The 17,950-nt window shown below is 47.8% G+C and overlaps 1 protein-coding gene across 7 annotated transcripts in view; it reads right to left on the reverse strand.

Moving 5' to 3' along the window:
• Positions 1 to 10,570: 10,570 nt before the first annotated feature.
• The window catches only part of CACNB1 (calcium voltage-gated channel auxiliary subunit beta 1), a 53,530-nt gene continuing 46,150 nt past the window's right edge, over positions 10,571 to 17,950 (reverse strand). For 6 of the 7 annotated variants that reach the window (XM_083472209.1, XM_083472211.1, XM_083472208.1 and 3 more), the window contains 2 exons: positions 17,296 to 17,481; positions 10,571 to 14,506 (listed from right to left, as the gene is read on the reverse strand). In XM_083472209.1, coding sequence (XP_083328335.1) covers positions 13,988 to 14,506; positions 17,296 to 17,481 — 705 coding nt within the window. In that variant the 3' untranslated portion in view covers positions 10,571 to 13,987. Of the gene's footprint in view, positions 17,482 to 17,950 lie in introns of all 7 variants that reach the window. The other variant, XM_083472212.1, reaches the window with a different exon arrangement.

Below are 17,950 nucleotides of genomic sequence, written 5' to 3' on the forward strand. Positions count from 1 at the left end.
GGGGACAAAGTGTGCCTTTTTATAGGCAAGCCGACGAGTACAAATGCCATAGATTCCTTTTAAGTGCCGCATTTACTTCCCGACACTTTCCCAGAGGAATAGGCTTCAGACCTGCAGATACATCTCTAAACTGACTGGCTGATCCAGCTGCATAGCCTTACTTGGTTCTCCCCCCCCCCTTTCCTTTTATCATCATTAGCACTTCTTTTTTTGCGTCTTATCTTTCCTCCAAGGAGCAGTGGCGCAGCTAGGCAATTTTAGACATTGTAATGGTGTTACTTACACACACACACACACACACACACACACACTTCAAATGGCAATGTGCTTTGCCTGCACCAGCAGGGGGTGGACCACTAGATTATCTTTGAGGCTCCTTCCAATATTATGATTCCACTTCAAGATTCAGTAAGCCAGCACTGCTATGGGGTTGTTTTTTTCTGGTTGTGGGGAGGCTACTGGTTCTTCTGTTGAGTGCAGCCCTGGATTTCGGCCCATGAAGGCCATGGTGGCATTGTTGTCAAAGAGCCCGGGATGGCATGCACTGAGATAATCTTGTTTTATCCTCAGAACAACGCTATCGAGCAGGATAAGATGAGATGAGAACCTGTGGTTTGCTGAAAGGCAGCTTGCGTGCTTCAGGGCTGAGCGAAAATTTCAATCCCAGTCCAGATTCTGTGCATTGTGTGTGTGTGTCTATGTCACACCGTGGCTTTCAGTTTCGCCTTCATTTCTCCCTTTCTTCCTCCCCAGTTTTCACATGTGCTATTTTTCTTCTGACCCTCCTCCACCACTGCACAATCCACAAGCCAGATGGGAATATGCACAAAAGTGCAATGGACCAGCAACCTATCCTACTGTACTGGAGCACATTTGGAACACAATTATTCAGAGGCATATATACTTGTAGTGATCTCAGCTCTCTGGTCCTTATGTACACAAAATGGCACTGCTCACACACATCAGCAGGAGGTACCAGAGTGAAGACTGGGTGGTGGGCACACTCAGTGACCACAGAATGCTGAACAGCTGTTGGCGGAATGGAGTATTCTAAATGCTGATCAGCTTGGGATTGGAATGAAATGAAATGGAGTATCCTGCACAGAAGCACTCCAGACTATAATTTACTTATTTTTTTGCAAGCCCCCAGTTGTAATTTCTGAATTAAATTATGTTGTCCTTTGGATGTGCAGACTTCTATACATTTCTATTGACTAGTTAGCATCATGCTTATTTTCTACCTAACGTGTGATACTTAGGAGATGCTCTGTGGTAACTTCAAGTGGCAAAGATTTGTTCTTTTGCGAAATTTGATTATGGCACGGGGAATGGCGACAAAGCAGTCTACAAATCACTGGAACACTGCCCTTCCCCCATGGAAATCCTGTAGAGCAGGCACCCCCCAAACTTGGCCCTCCAGCTGTTTTGGGACTACAATTCCCATCATCCCAGACCACTGGTCCTGTTAGCTAGGGATGATGGGAGTTGTAGTCCCAAAACAGCTGGAGGGCCGAGTTTGGGGATGCCTGCTGTAGAGCTTGTTCCTCCCCACCCCCACCCCCAGAAATTGGGCTGGTGATCAGTTCATGGATCATCATCTACCTTCTGTCCACCCCTGTGACTGGTGTTGGAAAAATTCACCTGTGTGTGTCCATTTCAAGCCACGACAGGGTGGGGTGGAGATAAGCTCTCCGTATGGAGCACCTCTCTTCCTGAGCCTGTCTTCCTGTTTCAGAAGCTGTGTCTGGGCACCACACTGGGCTGAGATTAAACAAACAGGGGCCTTAATTTTATTCATAATTAAATGTCCACAGCCCTGAGGAACAGGATGGGATCAACGCCTGGATTTCAGCCAATAAACCATGCGCCTCTGCATTCTTTTACACCCCCATCCCACCATAATAATCCCCAGTGAAACTGCTAGACGACAGCTGGATAACTTCTTTGAGTGGCTCTTGGCTGGCCAGCCATCCATCAGCTGTGTCCAGCACCAGCTGAGGTTTGGCTTAGCAACACAGTTTTCTCTCCATTGTCTGTAGCAAAAGCATGGGCTGAGAGAGCAGAAGTTCAGCATATAATTTCCTGTGCCAACAAACACTACTCGCTTGTGCTGATTCCATGGAGCTGGGTTTCTAGTAGCTTGGAGAGAAGTCAGAATGTACATCTGCCTGGCTTTCCCAGAAGGGACATATTAACTATTAGGTAAAGAAGAAAGTGCCACCGATGATTTAAAAGTGCTTTGTTAAAGGGGGTACTCAAGGATATGCAGTACTGGCACCTCTTTTTGTTGTTAAAAAGTGTGGCACTTAATGTAACAACTTCATGGTGAGTACCGGCCCTTATTTTTATAGAAAAAAAGCAGTGTGTGTGTGTGTGCATACACACACAGAGTGCTTTTTTCTGGGGGGACGCAGGGGTACACATACCCCTAAACATTTTGTGAATCTTTGTATTTTTGACCATTTATTGTATTTATTTCCCCCAATTTGAACTATAAATGGTGATTTTCTTGAGTCAAAATGAGAGTACCCCAACATTCTTTTTAGAAAAAAGCAGTGTGTGTGTGTGTGTGTGTGATTAAGGACACATTCACACCGTATGTTTAAAGCACTGTGATGCCACTTCATGGCTTCCCCCTCAAATAATTCTGGGAGCTGTAGTTTGTGAAGGGTGCTAGGAGTTGTTAGGAGACCCCTATCCCCCTCACAAAGCTACTGTCCTCAGAGTGGTTGAACAATCCATACCTCTTCCCAGTTGAACTCTGGGAATTGTAGCTCTGTGAAGTGAATGGGGTTTACTAGAAATGGCATGCACCTCCATGGGCCCAGGTGCTGTTGGGGGCAATACGTACAACACTGGACGCAGGGAGTGCCCAATGCTTTACCAAACCTCTTGGTCCTCCCTGTTTGTATGTGTGATTAGCATGAAGTCACAATTGTACCTAACCAGAGAGATGAGTGACATTTGCAGAAGGGAGGGGGAACCTGCGGCCCTCCAGATTTTGTTGGGTTACATGCCCATTGACCATGATGGCTGGGGCTGATGGGTGCTGGACCTCAGCAATAACTGGAGGGCCACAGACTGCTAATCCTTAGTTTGCAGGCATTAAATGTGATTCCACCCTTGCCCACATCCAAATACAGTACTTGGATCAACAGAGGTGACCGTGGGGCAAGGATGGAAAGACCTGTCTGTTCTGGTTCTCCTAAGTTCTCATTTTTCCCATCTTAAGTTCAGTTCTCCATGTTCCTGCAGCAATTTGCTATTTTTTTTTTAATCCTCATGAGAATTATTCAGTATTTCAGTGCAAATTTCTCCTTATAAACATACCTTTGTAGCTCTGACCAATGCACACTTCCCCCACCCAAACAATGTTTCCCAATACAATTCGATTTTGTATGTTCTTTTTCCCTCTAAACATTTTCCTTTACCCCCTAATACATGCATTTTTGTAAACAATGGTTGGAAAAGTGTGTCGCAAGACTAGGAGGAGTGTGAATTTGGAGGACTGCCCGTGTTTTGGTTGCCATGTTGTGTTGTGAAGTGTGGATTTGATAAATTCAGCTGTAAATACAAACAGGACCAAATATTTTCCCCCTATTCCCAGTGCAAAGGAAAGCAGTGAAGCCACAGAGGAGGCTTTGAGAATTTGCATGAACCCAGCAGTTCCAACTGCCAGTATCTGCTTCAGTTTGGAAGCCTGTGCTTGGGCAACTCAGCTCAGCAACTGCTTGAGAAACTTGATGATTCTCTTGAGAGGTGCCAGAGTCAGAAATACCTCTTGGGCTGATGCTAGACTCTTTCCACTTCAGGATATGCAGGACAAACGTAGCTTGTTAATAAGGCAGCTGAACGGAGAGCTAATACAAGGACAATTGTGGAGGCAAGGTACACCTTGCCAATTTATTTTTTTTAAACCACAGAGCTGAATCAGTACATGAATGTTTTGATAACGTCGTTCGACCTTGAGCCTTAGCAGTTACAACAATTCTTGGGGACAGCACAGGGGAGAAGAGTCCCAAGGGCATAGCTAGAGTGGGGCATTTATGAGAGCTTCTCTTCTGGCAGACCCTCCAAGCGTCCCTATTTTCCAGGGACAGTCTTGATTTACAAAAGTCATCCTGGCTTCTGGTTTGGTTCCAGAATGTCCCGCTGTTCCCAATCACGCCCATATTTTCATCAGATAAATGTTGGAGGGTACAGAGTTATGTGACTCCCGAGCCAAGGTGATTAGAAGACATTGGAAGGCAACCCTGTGTTGGGAAGTTTTTTTAAAAAAATGTTTAATGTTTTATTATGTTTTCATATAGTATATGTTGGAAGCTGCCCAGAGTGGCTGGGGCAACCCAATCAGATGGGCAGGGTATAAGGAATAAAATTATTATTATGGAATAGGACGTCCCTATTTTCATCAAAGAAATGTGGGAGGGTATGTCTTTCGGGGGTCTCAGCTAGAGACACCACTCATGCAATAAGGAATTGTGTGAATGGCTTTTCTATAGCAAACAGCAGTCATGGCAGCCTAATCTAGTTTCAGGCAGTTCACAGCCTGCAGGCGCCCAAGCCACCACGTCACTCCCAGGAGACATGTGTGGCTTGGGCATGATGCAGGCCTGGCAGTGCCAGCCCCCGTAGTGTGGCGCCCAGTGCCAGTCACGTTTAGCTATGTTTGTTGACTGAACTAAAAAGTTTTGTGAGCCCAATTTTCATTTTTTAAAACTCATTTTGTCACCCCCCCCCCCCGTGATGACACCCCCTGCACTCACCTTCCTTCGCTACTGGGAGGAAACTTTCCCTGCTTCCTTGTGTTACCACATGGGTAGGCAAACTAATAATGTTGAAATCAAACCTTTATTAGGCATTATACAAATAAAAACCGTAAAAAGGAAAATAACATGTAAAAGCCTTGAAGTATATATAAAAAGGCAGCAGTTGGCTACAAACATATATATATATATACATATAGAATCAGTGGTTTTCCTTGTTAACCTGCTCCTTGGAGGACTGCAGCCAAAAACTCGGCTACCCCCGCCGTTATCCTTTGGTCAACGTCAGATAGGCAGAATCCCACACATTCATCTTGCTGGGGTTCCAGACCACCCAAAAGAGGGGACAGCATGCGTTGACGGAGCGTACTGTACAATGGGCAATGAAAGAGAATATGCTCTACAGTGTCCGGGACATTCATAGAGCATCTGCAGAATCTCTTGTTTCTAGGGATGTTTTGATATCTTCCCCAGACAAATGCTGAGGGAAAAACATTCAACCGGGCCAGCATAAAGGCCCTGCGTTGGGCTGGGATTATTAATTTAGTAACGTAATTGACTCTGCTATCTAAGATATTTAAATCATAGAATATGGGGGAGCAAATTTTGTTTACAGCTGCCATAATATTTTGTCTCTCGACATCCTTTAGTCTAGCTAGGATATTATGGAAAATGTATTGCTCATTAGAATTGTACAGGGGCTCCAGCTCGATGCCTAAAGATTCAATCTTTTTTTCGAGGTACTGATACCATCTTGATTTATAGGAGTCTTTGAGCAGATCAGCGAGCAGGCTTGATGGAGAGCAGCGAAAGTGGCAGCGTAACCAGTACTTTATTGAGGTGGACCATGCCCAGTATTCCATTGTGTGTATGCCTATTTCTGCACACATTGTTTCATATTTGATCACTGCTGGGAGTCCAAGAATACGTCTCAGAAAGCAGGAGTGAATCTTATTTAAGTCACTGTTATATGCTTGGACCCATAGCGGGATTCCATAGAATATCTGGGCTTGCACTTTTGTTTGAAATATCTGATTGGCCGCAGGAATAAATTGATTACCTTTCTGATAATAAAAACGGGCAACTGCTGATGAGGTGCACTTTGCCTGTTTTATGGCATTTGTGCGATGATTTGCCCACCCTAAATTGCTCTGGAATAAGATTCCCAGATACCTATAGGTTTTTACTTGTTGGATTTCTTGCCCTCTTATTTTCCATTTCTCTAGTTTCCAACCGTTCGAGAAGACCAAAATTTTTGTCTTCTCATAGTTTATAGAGAGTTTATTGCATTCGCAGTAAAGGGTCAGAGAAGATATAAGACGTTTCAGACCCAAGCTCGTTAGTGATAGTAGGACTGCATCGTCTGCATATAATAAGAGAGGAACTGGTTTTTGATTAAGTTTAGGGGCATGTGATTCTATTTTTTGAAGATGATCTGGCAAGTCTGATAAGAATAAGTTAAATAGAAAGGGGGCAAGAATACATCCTTGTTTTACCCCTTTCGAGTTTGGGATATCTGATGAAAGGTGACCTATGGTGTTGAGTTTGACTTGACAGACATTAGAAGAGTATAGATTTTGTATTAGAATCAGTAAGCGCTGATCAATTTTTAGTTCTGCGAGTTTCCTCCACAGCTTTGGGCGGTCAATTGAGTCGAATGCACCACGAAAATCTACAAAAGCAGCATATATCTTAGATTGCCTTTGGGATCTATATTTTTCAACCAAATGCATAAGTATAAGGCAGTGTTCTAATGTAGAGCAACCTTTGGAGAAACCTATTTGTTCTTTCCCTGGTAAATTTAGATTTTTCATCCATGTAAGGAGTTTAGATAGAAGGTGCTTAGCGTAGATTTTCCCTATCACTGATAGTAAGCTTATCGGTCTATAGCAAACTAATAATAAATAATAAAAATATTTTTTTTATTTATATCCCGCCCTCCCCAGCCAAAGCCGGGCTCAGGGCGCCTAACAATAAAATAAGACAACATTTTAAAAATCATTTCATTAAAAATTACTTCAAATCAAATTGATGGCAACCATTGGGTAGAGTTCTGTGTAGATTGCCAAAGGAGGGAGTCAGGCTGTGCCCTGGCCAAAGGCTTGGCAGAACAGCTCTAAGGCCCAGGGGCCGGATCAGGCCCAATCACCTTCTAAATCCGGCCCGCAGAATCAGTGCTTTTACATGAATATAATGTGTCCTTTTATTTAAAATGCATCTCTGTTATTTGTGGGGCCTGCCTGGTGTTTTTACAAGAGTAGAATGTGTGCTTTTATTTAAAATGAATCTCTGGGTTATTTGTGGGGCATAGGAATTTGTTCATCCCCCCCAAAAAAATTATAGTCCGGCCCACCACATTGTATAAGGGACAGTGGACTGCTGCTGGAAAAGTTTGCTGACCCCTGATCTAGACTGTTCCCCCCCCCCCCATTTGTGCTGTTGAAAGAAACATGTCCTGAGCCCCTGGCCTACCTGGCAGCAAGTCAGTATGCCAAGTCCAGAGGTCAATCCACACAAGCAAAGTCCAGAGGTCAGGAAACACAGTCCAAGGTCAATCCAAGTAGCCAAGTCTGAAGTCCAGCAGTCAAGATACAGTCCAGAATCAAACCCAAAGCACAGTCCCATAGAAGCCCAGGAGCACCCAAGCCATGGTCCCTCAACATGGGCAGCTAATCAGACCCAGCCCCTCAGCCCTGCTTCCCTTTTGTACTTTGCATGCTGATTGCAGCACCTGGGCTTGACGAGGCAGGTGACCCTCACCTGTTCTAAGCCTGCTCCAGCTGAGGAATCACATCCCTCCTCCAGAGCTAGCAAGCCCCACCTGGCCAGCTAGGGAGCTGGGCTGTGGGCCTTTGTCTGCCTCAGCCTTCTAGAGGGCCACTCCTGCTGCTCCTCATAGCGCATGTTCATGGGGAAAGGGCCCCCTCTGGCTCTGGTGATGGGTCTTGCTGTTTCTGGTTCCTGTGCATTGATCTCCTTCCCCTCACCATTCTCCATCACTGTGTGAGTACTTCCTTCCTGATCCCCTGCTTCGCTTGGTGTGTCCCAGTCCCAGCTACACCCAGTTCTGAAGCCCTGGCCTACTGGGCAGCGAGTCAGTTTGTCAAGTCTCCAGTCCAGAAGCAATCCACATGTCCAAAGTCCAAACTAAAGCACAGTCCCACAGACCCTAGAGCATCCAATCTGCCCATCAACATGGGCGGCTGATCAGACCCAGCCCCTCAGCTCTGCTTCCCTTTTGTACTTTGCATACTGATTGCAGCACCTGGGCTTGACGAGGCAGGTGACCCTCACCTGTTCTAAGCCTGCTCCAGCTGAGGAATCACACCCCTCCTCCAGAGCTAGCGAGCCCCACCTGGCCAGCTAGGGAGCTGGGCTGTTGGCCCTGGCTTGCCTCAGCCTCCTAGAGTGCCACTCCCGCTGCTCCCCACGCCTCAGAGCCTGACGCACAATAAGGTCTCACACTTAATTGTAGCTGACACTATGAATTGGCAACAGAGATACTGTATGTACTTTTGTTACCCAAGAAAAATCTTCTAGTGAAAACAAAAAATAGTTTAGCAGCAGTACTTACCAGAAAACACCAGGGGAAGTTGAAGTCCCGAGCACAGAGGTTCAGGCATTCTTGCTGTTTTCATTAAATCCAATGTGGCTCCGTCCAGGTCTGCGGAGCGCAAGACTTCTGTATGCAACGGGGCGCTGGATTTGGACTTGGGGGAGGGGGGGTCTGATTTAACCAGCGCCACCTTTGCTGTAATCGGGTGTGTTGTGGGGGCTGGATTTGGGCTAACCAAATCCTAACCAACCAATGGTGATGGCAATGTAGTTTGGCCACGCACCCCAGCAGACGGTATTCTGAAACATACTGCCAAGGCCACATGACATTTAAAGCACTCTTGATACCACTTCATGACACACACACACTCCAAGAATTCTGAGAACTGTAGTTCGTGAAAGGCAATGAGAATTGTTAGAAGACCCCTATTCCCCTTACAAAGTTACAATTCTCAAGAGTCCTGTACGGAAAGGGATTGCTTGTTAAACCGCTCTGGAAACTGTGGCTCTGTGAGGGGAAATATGGATACCAGGCAAGAGTGCTGGGTAGGAAGGCTGCGGCCTGGGCAGCTGAGAGTGGAAGGCAGGCACCAAGGAGGCTGGGGTAGCTGAAGGAAAGGAGTAAAATGGGTGGTGGCCAAACGTTGTGCTCACTGGAGAGAGCAGAGGCCTTGCTGGAGCAGGGGCAGGTAGCCAGACAGTACAGCTTTGGAGGAAGGAAAGCTGAAGGAGAAATGTGAGGTCACATGTGAGGAAAAACTGAAACACTAGGCCTAGAGAAAACAAGGCTGTGTACTACACACTATGCCTTCAAACCACATTCTTTCCCTCAAAGAATTATGGGCACTGTAGTTTACCCCTCACTTGGCTACAGCTCCCAGCAACCGTTATCGAACTACAGTGACCAGAATTCTTTGAGGAAAAGAATGTGCTTCAGATGTATATAGTGTGTATACAGACTGAGAGCCTGTACGCCAGAGCTGCCTGGGTGCAGACAAAATGGAGATGCCCTACCTGGCTTGAACATGGGACCTTCGACACGCCAGGCAGATGCCCCACCCCTGAGCTGCATAGCTTCCCTTCTTCCTCCGCAGACACTCTGCCCTGTGCTTGAGTTTGAAGGGGTGCCGTGGTGGAAGCATCACAATGGCAGTGTCTCCACCTGTGAACTATGTACATTCACTTCCATGCCCAAAACAATCCTGTGCACAGAGTAGGGTTACACCAGAGCTTTCCAAACACATTAGTGTGTCAGCTGCAGTGTGTAGATGCGTCACGCCCTCTCCTGGGGCTCGAAAGGGGTTAGTTTAACCTCCGGTTTGCTATTAAAATGGAATTACTGTGCTGCAAAATGATGCATGTCTAAAAAGTGTTTCACCAACATGAAAAGTTTGGAAAGCTCTGGTGGTGTACACACGTATGTAAGTAAAACGTTGCTGTATGGAATAATCCTGTTTAGGGTTGCAGCCAACAATGACCTCTTTTGGGATATTGTGTTCCATTTTTCCTCCCTTCTTGTGCCCCCCCATCAATCTACAGTGGTACCTCGGGTTACATATGCTTCAGGTTACAGACTCCGCTAACTCAGAAATAGTACCTTGGGTTAAGAACTTTGCTTCAGGATGAGAACAGAAATCGTGCCCCAGCAGCACGGCAGCAGCAGGAGGCCCCATTAGAAGTGGTGCTTCAGGTTAAGAACAGTTTCAGGTTAAGAATGGACCTCCAGAACGAATTAAGTACTTAACCCGAGGTACCACTGTACTTCGCACACGTACTCAGGCATCATTGTGCATTTTGACTCTCTTAGGGTTCTCTGTAAAACATCTCTCTCTCTTTTTTTACACTTCTACAAGCCTTGCAGTTTTGCTAAGCCTGAATGTGAATGGCATTTCAGCTAGATAAGAATCAGAGGCAAGGTCATGTTCACAAGGTCATACATTGCAATAGCACTTGTCATTTAAGGTAGTTTCACATTGCTTTTCTGACAGCCACCCCCTACAACAGCCGCCCTTCCAGGGGATTGCTGTGTAGCAGCTTGGATTTCTTGACACATCAGTACCCTTAAAATACTCACATTGCTGGTTCTACATGTTTACTGATGTACAGGTTGCTTTTCTGTGTGAGGTATCTTTCTCACACAGGGAAAGGTCTGGATATTTGAAACAACACCCCAGCACTCCCTCCTTTGGGGGCTGTGTTTGTGTGCGTGCATTTTTGTGTTCTTCCACATCTCAATAAAAATGTCAAAGTGCATTTTATAAAATACTTTTATTCCCATGGTAATGGGGATGGGTCATTGGAGCACTGAAAAATCAATTGTAATAATGGCGAGGCAGAGACATGGCAGAATTTATTCTCTATATCCAATAGCCTTCTCTACCCCCCCAACCCCCCAAATTAAACAACAAAGCAACCCAAAGTGGAGAATAAATCAGAGGGATGCAAATATAAGCCAGGGGATGGGACTGGTCATGCTTCATTATCTGAAAACTCAGTAGCACATTCTTGAAAATGCCTCCCCACTTTATACAGTACCTCCAGTTATAAGGGTTTCTGGTGAAGCTATTTACTACAAAGAATTCAAGTTTGGCCAAGGAATCCCTACCCCACGGAACAATGCTAAGAATAAATAATATAAAATAAACTCTCTTAAATTAACTTGTTAAGCAACAAATTCACTTTTCTCATTGTTCAAATCCTCTTTGCCATATTTTTCTTTGCTGGTCTTTTACAACTCTCGCCTAACAAGAAAGGCTGAGGGTTTTTTTTGGGGGGGGGAGAACGTTGTGTAGAGAGCACTTGACCTTGTGAATTTGTATCTCTTAGAAACAGGAGGGGAGAGAGTCAGACATGTGAAATCCACTGTAGAAGCAAACTTGAAGGCGTACCAGGTCCACTTTTGTCCTTTTGTATGTTAAATCCCCTGGTCGTGGCACAAAACGAAACAACCTAAAGCTAAGTTGGACCTAAGGAACTCAGGTGTTCTATTCCTGTCTCCAAGGTCTTTTATGTCTCAACACGCAAAGGACTTCCAAGGCTCCCAGGTCAATATTTCGAAAACAAGCAACGCTTTGAACTGCAGCGTTTGATATAAAGGATGTCCATTAAAGTGCGGTGGGTGTACAAGGCTCTGGGATAAGGGACAGCAGCTTAAACTATGGGAACAACACCAGCAACCCTAACAGAATATCACCCCCACCCCCAACAGTAGAACCAACAGTATCTGGCAATGTCTGTGGGAATTACAAATTGATTTTTTTGGGAAGGGGATGGATTCACTGTAGCTGAAAAAGAACAGGAAGATAGCAAGTCCACTGTCCTCCTGGCAACAAGGGCAGGCTCCACCCCACGCCAGCAAGGTTTCCAATTTCCAACCTGCATTTCTCATTAGCAATTAGTCTTGTACCTTGCCTTCTTTAACTTTACACCGCTCATATGTTCCTGGTAGGTGCACTTGTAGATTAGGTCATAGGCCACATTAAGCGTCTTTTTCTCCCACTTAGCTGAATATGCCAAACTCACTAGAGCTTTAGCCCAGGTAAGGCCTGAAGGGCTGATCTAAGGCCATGTTTCACATGCTATTTTCTGCCTGACAAACAAGTTTCCAGTTTCTTCACCTCAAATAATTTTACATTCATGCTGAAGTCAGCAGTGCTGTTTTAACGGAGACTGGGGCACCCAGTGTGTCAGTTACAAACCACACAGGGGAAGAAAGGGATGATGGAAACAGAGGATGGGCTTCAGTTGGGTCAGGGAGCCTTGTGGGAATTATGCCACAAATAAAATGTACATCGCTAAACAAACAAAAACAAAAAGCACCCCAGTTACCCAAAACTCTATCTTAGCAGCCTCAAGAGAAGGTGGAACGTAGTTGTCAGATTTCTGGGGGAAAAGGCAAACTCCAGAAGTGTGTTGCATTCAGATGTCAAGGGTGTCAGTTACATTCTAAGCAAGGGTGAAGGGTCAGCCTTCAAAAGTGTGGTCTTTGCACCTAAGGGCAGATTTTGGCACAAGAGAAGAGCCCAAAAGCTGAGCCTGGGTAAGCTGGAACCTACTGGGTACTGCTGACATTTGGAGAAGCAACCACAGCTATTATTTTCCCTCTGGGGCTTATAGAGGGAGGGACAAAATCTCTAGGCTGAAGGCCACCCACAGCCTCCGCAGATCCACTTGGTCCCGAGCTCCAAAGCAGGCACAGGAGGGGTCAGTGGTGGCAGGTAAAGGACTGCACTTAACGGCTGTGCAGCCCACTCCATCCATCCCACCATTCATTTCTTTCCAGTGGGAGCCATGTGCTTGAACTGCAGATATACAAGAACCACGCCAAGCAGCAATTGCTACTGGCTCCCCTCGACACACACTGGCAAAACTCCCGAGGAGTCTGATTTTGCAAGACAGAGACAGGCTGGTTTCCCCGAGTCTTGATGGAAAGGGAAATTCTAACCCAACGACAACCTTCCGAAAGGAAGAGGCAACAGTGGGATGGATTCAGTTTTCTGCTGTGAGAGAAGGCAGCACACCTTCAGCAAGTGTAAGCAGGCGGCCATTTTTAGTCAGGAAGGATCACTTCACCTCTCTGGTTTCAGAATGGTGGCAATACCTTTCTACTTTTCACCTGCGAAACACCCCAGGCCAAGCTATCACATGTGCTGGAAAGAGGTCTCCAAACTCAGCGTTAAGAGCAAAACCACAGCTGGTTATGAACACGGACAGTCCGGAGCCTTTCTCCCTGCCAAGCGCGGCACACAACAACACACACACATGCACACACCCTGCATGCCCAGGATCTGCCCAGCAGGTGACATACATCCAAGAGGGTCGTGAGCTGAGGCACTGGAGGATGGGTTGGGCTGGAGAGTTTAAGGTGGCCGGGGTTGGATTTCTCTTTCGTAGGCACTGGAGAGGATCTGGCAGAGAAGCTGATCCTATGACAGAAAACTAGGAGACGGTTTTGACTCTTCCCCTTGCCTCTCCTCCATCCCACCCACCCGCACCCCAGCGGTTGGGCCGGGAAAGCACCTCGAGACAGGCAAAGAAAGAGATCTATGATGGTGTAAACCTATAGAGGGGAGAGGGCCGGATTCTTCATTTGGGAGCAGTTTGGCCTTGCATGGGGCGAGGCACGCAGGATCTCAGGAGGGGCAGCCAGCAAGCACACGGTCAGCTGGTCCACCTCAGCTGCCACCCAAGTGTTGGGGTGATTCCAGGCACCAGTGGAGACTGGCCCTCTCCCTCTCCAGGTCCACAAGGGGGCCTCTGAGGAGAGAGGGGAGCTTTCGTTATTTAAGGTATATGTGATTGTTTGTGACCTTGAGGGAAAAGGCCAGGCAGTGCTGGCTGGCTGGCTGGCTGGCAGGACAAGGGTGGTCCAAGAGGTTGTTGGCACAAATGGCAAGGCAGAGGAGCGGGTGGGGAGGTGGAAGGTGTCCCCAGAGAAGGGTGGCGAGGAAAGGGAGTTCACGCAGACCCGGCCAGCGATGGTGCTGCTTCTGAGGCGCAAACGCTATATGCCTGCCCACAAACCGCTTGGTGGGTGAAGGACAATCCTCTGGAGAGGCTGGACCTACCCCCCGGGTGCCAGGCAACTGAAGACAGCTCCTGTCCCCAAGGCTCTGCGTGGGAAGAGGCCTCTCCCTCAGCGGATAAAAGCCCTGCCCCTCAGGGCCTTAGCGGATATAGGCGTCTCGCGCCCAGTCCTCTACGTCGTTGTGGTTGCGGCGCAAGCCCTCCTCCTCCTCGCTCTGGCAATAGCGCTCCCGCCCCTTGCCGTGCCCGCGGAGAGACCGGTTGTGGTTTTGCCGGTCGGGCTCCTCGGCCTCCCAGGAACCCTGGCGCTGGGGGTGGCGGTGCCCCCGGAGGTGGCCCCGCTGCTGCTCTGGCTCCTCGGGTTCCCAGGACCCCTGGAGGCGGCGGTGGCCCAGGCAGTGGGCGCGACGAGGCTCCGGCTCCTCGTAGGGGTCGGTCTCGATGTCCATGCAGGAATCCGCTGGGTCAGTGTAAGCAGAGTCGCGGCTGCCCTGCGTCTCCGAATCAAAGGTGTCCTGGCGGGAAAGGCCCCGGGCGGCAAAGTGGGAGGGGGGCGGCGCGGCGCGGATCTGGCCATGCCCAGCCAGCTGCCCCGCATAGTCGTGCAGGCTGGTGTGCTCTGGGTCGAGCGGCTCCTCCCCATGCACTAAGTAGGGTCCCTGGTGGAAAGAGGCATTCACCACACACCATGCATGAGAAAGGGAGAAAGGAGACAAGAGTTAGTGCGGCCATGACACAGCAGCAGCAGCTGCTGCAGCGCCCCAAAACAGGTTAGCACAAGGGGTTCTCAAACTCTGGCCTGGCAAACCGCATGAAATCTTAGGGAAAGTTTCCCCTGCAAAGACATATGATTTTTCTGGACCTGGGAGTTAAGCAAGTCAAAAATAAGAACAAAAAAGCATGGATTTTAGACCCCCTCGCAGACGGGGATGGAAAGATCCATTGGTTTCAGCTCCTCACTTTTCCCCATCTCAAATTCAGATCTCTACATTTCTACAGCCATTTGAAGATTGGTTTTTTTTTTTTAAATCCTCATAAAACTTCTCTAACAGGTTGGTGCAAATTTCTCCTAATAAACCTTTTTTTGTACTGAATTTAGATTAATGGACACATCATTGTAAGCAATTTCTCCTAACAGATTGCATTTTACTGTGTTATTTTCACTAATATATTTTGCACGTGTCCCCCTAATGCACACATTTTTGCAATCTTTGTTCAAGTGGAGGACTGCATTGCCAAATCGGTGCAAGTGTGAATCTTGAAGACTGGCTGGGTTTCGGTTCTCAAATTGTTTTGGAAAGTGCAAATTTCTTAAGGTTTTGGCTTCAAATGCGAATTGAACTGAATGTCTTCCCCATCCCTACTAGCAGAAGCCAGAAAACACTTGCAAAAGAGGGAGATGGGAGGGGGTGGGGGCGGGGAGTTTGGGACAGTTCCAGGCAGAGATCCTCAGAATGATGATCTGCCACTTTTGTCTGAAATTGCTCTTCGGACATGGCATTCTATGTGTGGTGCAGAGCACAATGTATGGAATAGAGCAGGGATGGGGAGCCTGGGGCTTTCCAGATGTTGCTGGACTACAACTCCTATCATCCCTAGCCACTGGCTGTGCTGGCTGGGGCTGATGGGATTTGGAGTCCAACAACATCAGGTTCCCCATCCCTGCAGCAAAATATGGTTTCAAAATATGGTTCAAAACTTGCATCTCAATCTACCCCTTTGCCTCCTCCAAGGTTATAGAGAAATTGGGGCTTCCCATGGTTTGCACCATGTTAGAGAGAGGCTCATCATCACCCTGTTTGAGAACTCATCAGTTAGTTAAGACATAAGAAGATAGTTAGCATCACACAGAACACATACAGAATCACCTGTGCTGATCAGCTGGACCACCTGCTGTTATTTATATGTAAAAGCAGCAACAGCAGTCACTTACCACGCCATGCAATAAAACAGCACTGGGAGCCAGATGTGAAGGTGGTAAACTTATTGACAGCTAAACACCTTTGGGGGAATGATGGTCACTTCTGTTTAACCACTTCAGAGTTTGCCCTTTTCTTTTTAAAAAGGTGACACAACACAAACAGCATGGGGTTTCCCATCATAAACCCAAACATGCATTTGAAGCATGTCCAAATTCACATTTGAACAATGGGCAGGCATCACGCCACCCAAGCAAAAAAGTGGAGTCTGCAACAATAAATCTATTTCTGCTCAATGCAAACTTCTTCTTCTTCTTCTTTTTAGCTCACAAGAGAGATGAGTTTGATGGAGCTCTGTTCAGCTTGCTATGCTTGGCAATCGGTCCTTGGCTTGGCCAAGGTTTAGGCAACGATGCAGGACACCGTCAATGTAAAAAGTAACCCAGCTCTGGCGGCGAGATTCTGACAATATGGTTTTGCCTGCCAGTAAATGCTTTGCACTGAGGCCATGGGAATCAAGCGGACAAGGTTATATTGATGAGGTATAACCACTGATGCGAGCTACTGCAGCCACAACTGCTCCCCAGCCTCCCAAGTAACATGACTTCCTGTCACTAGGTGGCAGAAACTCAGCAGACCACGGTTATTGTGAAGGAATCCGTAAGGTCATAGACTTCGTGCTCCTGCCAGATTATCCAAAGTGGGGCCCCGTACAAACCCTGTCACCTTACAGACCCCTTTAGTCCAGTGGGTTCCTGCCACTTGGTGACTAGAAATCACTGCTTGTTAGAAAAGTGGATTGCGAAGCAGTTGCCCAAATTCACCCTGTGTGCTAAGAGAATGGAACAAAGTATGTGTGGCAGATGGGAGTGGGAGGGAGGCACTACCTGCAGGGCCAAAACGGGTCTTTGAGGGCAACTCGGCAGCATAATGGACCTGCCCCTGCTGGAAACCAGGCTCTGCATTCACACAGCACACTGGAAAGCCGACTGACTTCTTTCCCATGAGCAGGTGGAGGAAAATCCTTCCTTTGTGATGCCGTTTTAGATCTGGTTCAGAGCAGCCCACAGAACCTGCCCTAAACGACAAACCCACTTTTCCTAGCTGAGACGCTTCTCTGATGTCCCCAAGGAAGCATTGCTCGAAAGATAAGAGACGGCGGGGTGTAGGGCGGGAGAGATGTGCTGGTAACTCGCCGAGGTCATCCTTTAATCAAAGTCAGATTGCGAGGGAAAGGGGTGTTTGTGTGTGTACTTTAGCAGGACAGCTTCGGAGAAGGGGCAGGGAGGCGAAAGAGAGATCGCCTTGACTGAACAGCAGCACTGACAAGTCCTTTGTAGGGTAGGGGGAGCCCTCATTAGTAAGGCTTCCCTGTGCTCATTTCTTCATTTCTGAACAACTATCCCGGGTTTCCCCGAAAGCTACAGCTCGTGCTCCTCCACCCGGACAGCTCCGCTCAGCCCCTGGTCCAGGCTGCCCCTCGCTCCCCAGAACCCCAGGTTGCGCTTGAGCGAGGTCAGCACTTGTACCTGGAGGTTGGAGACTGGGGCGGGGCTGGCAGCCAAGGCGGCCGTCGCCATGGTGCGGGTCAGCAGCGGATTGGGCGGGTTGCTGCTGGGAGGGTGCGTGGCCTTCCAATAGGCTTCGAGGTACTCGGACAGGTGTTCGCAGGCATCTTCCAACTGGTTCTCGTCCAAGATGATGTCAAACATCTCCTGCAGAGACAGAGAGGGAAGGATTCAGCCCTGTGAGCAAGTGCAGAATGATAGGGGCAGGGGACCAGGAGTGGAGGCATGGGTTAGATAGGGTTGCAATGGTAGTCACTAGTGGGCTGGCATAATAACTGTGTAGCATCTGCTTAAATCAGGGGTGGGGAACCTGTGGCCCTCCAGATGTTGCTGGACCACAATTTTGGGAAAGGGCCAAGGGTTATTGGTAGAGCACCTGCCTTTCATGCAGAAGACCCCAGGTTCAATTCCCAGCATCTCCAGATAGGACTCCCTGTCTGAAACCCTGGACAGCCACGGCCATCAGTGTAGACAATATGGAGCTAGATCAGGGCAGGCCAACTTTTCATACCAAGTGGGCCGCAAGAGTACTTTGACATGGAACCTGCAGGCCGCACACTGCATTGTTGTGTGGGAGAGGGGAACGAAGCCAAAATTTGACACACACACAAACACA

Source organism: Podarcis liolepis (assembly GCF_965112155.1).
Source record: "Podarcis liolepis genome assembly, chromosome: 13".
NCBI lineage: Eukaryota > Metazoa > Chordata > Lepidosauria > Squamata > Lacertidae > Podarcis > Podarcis liolepis.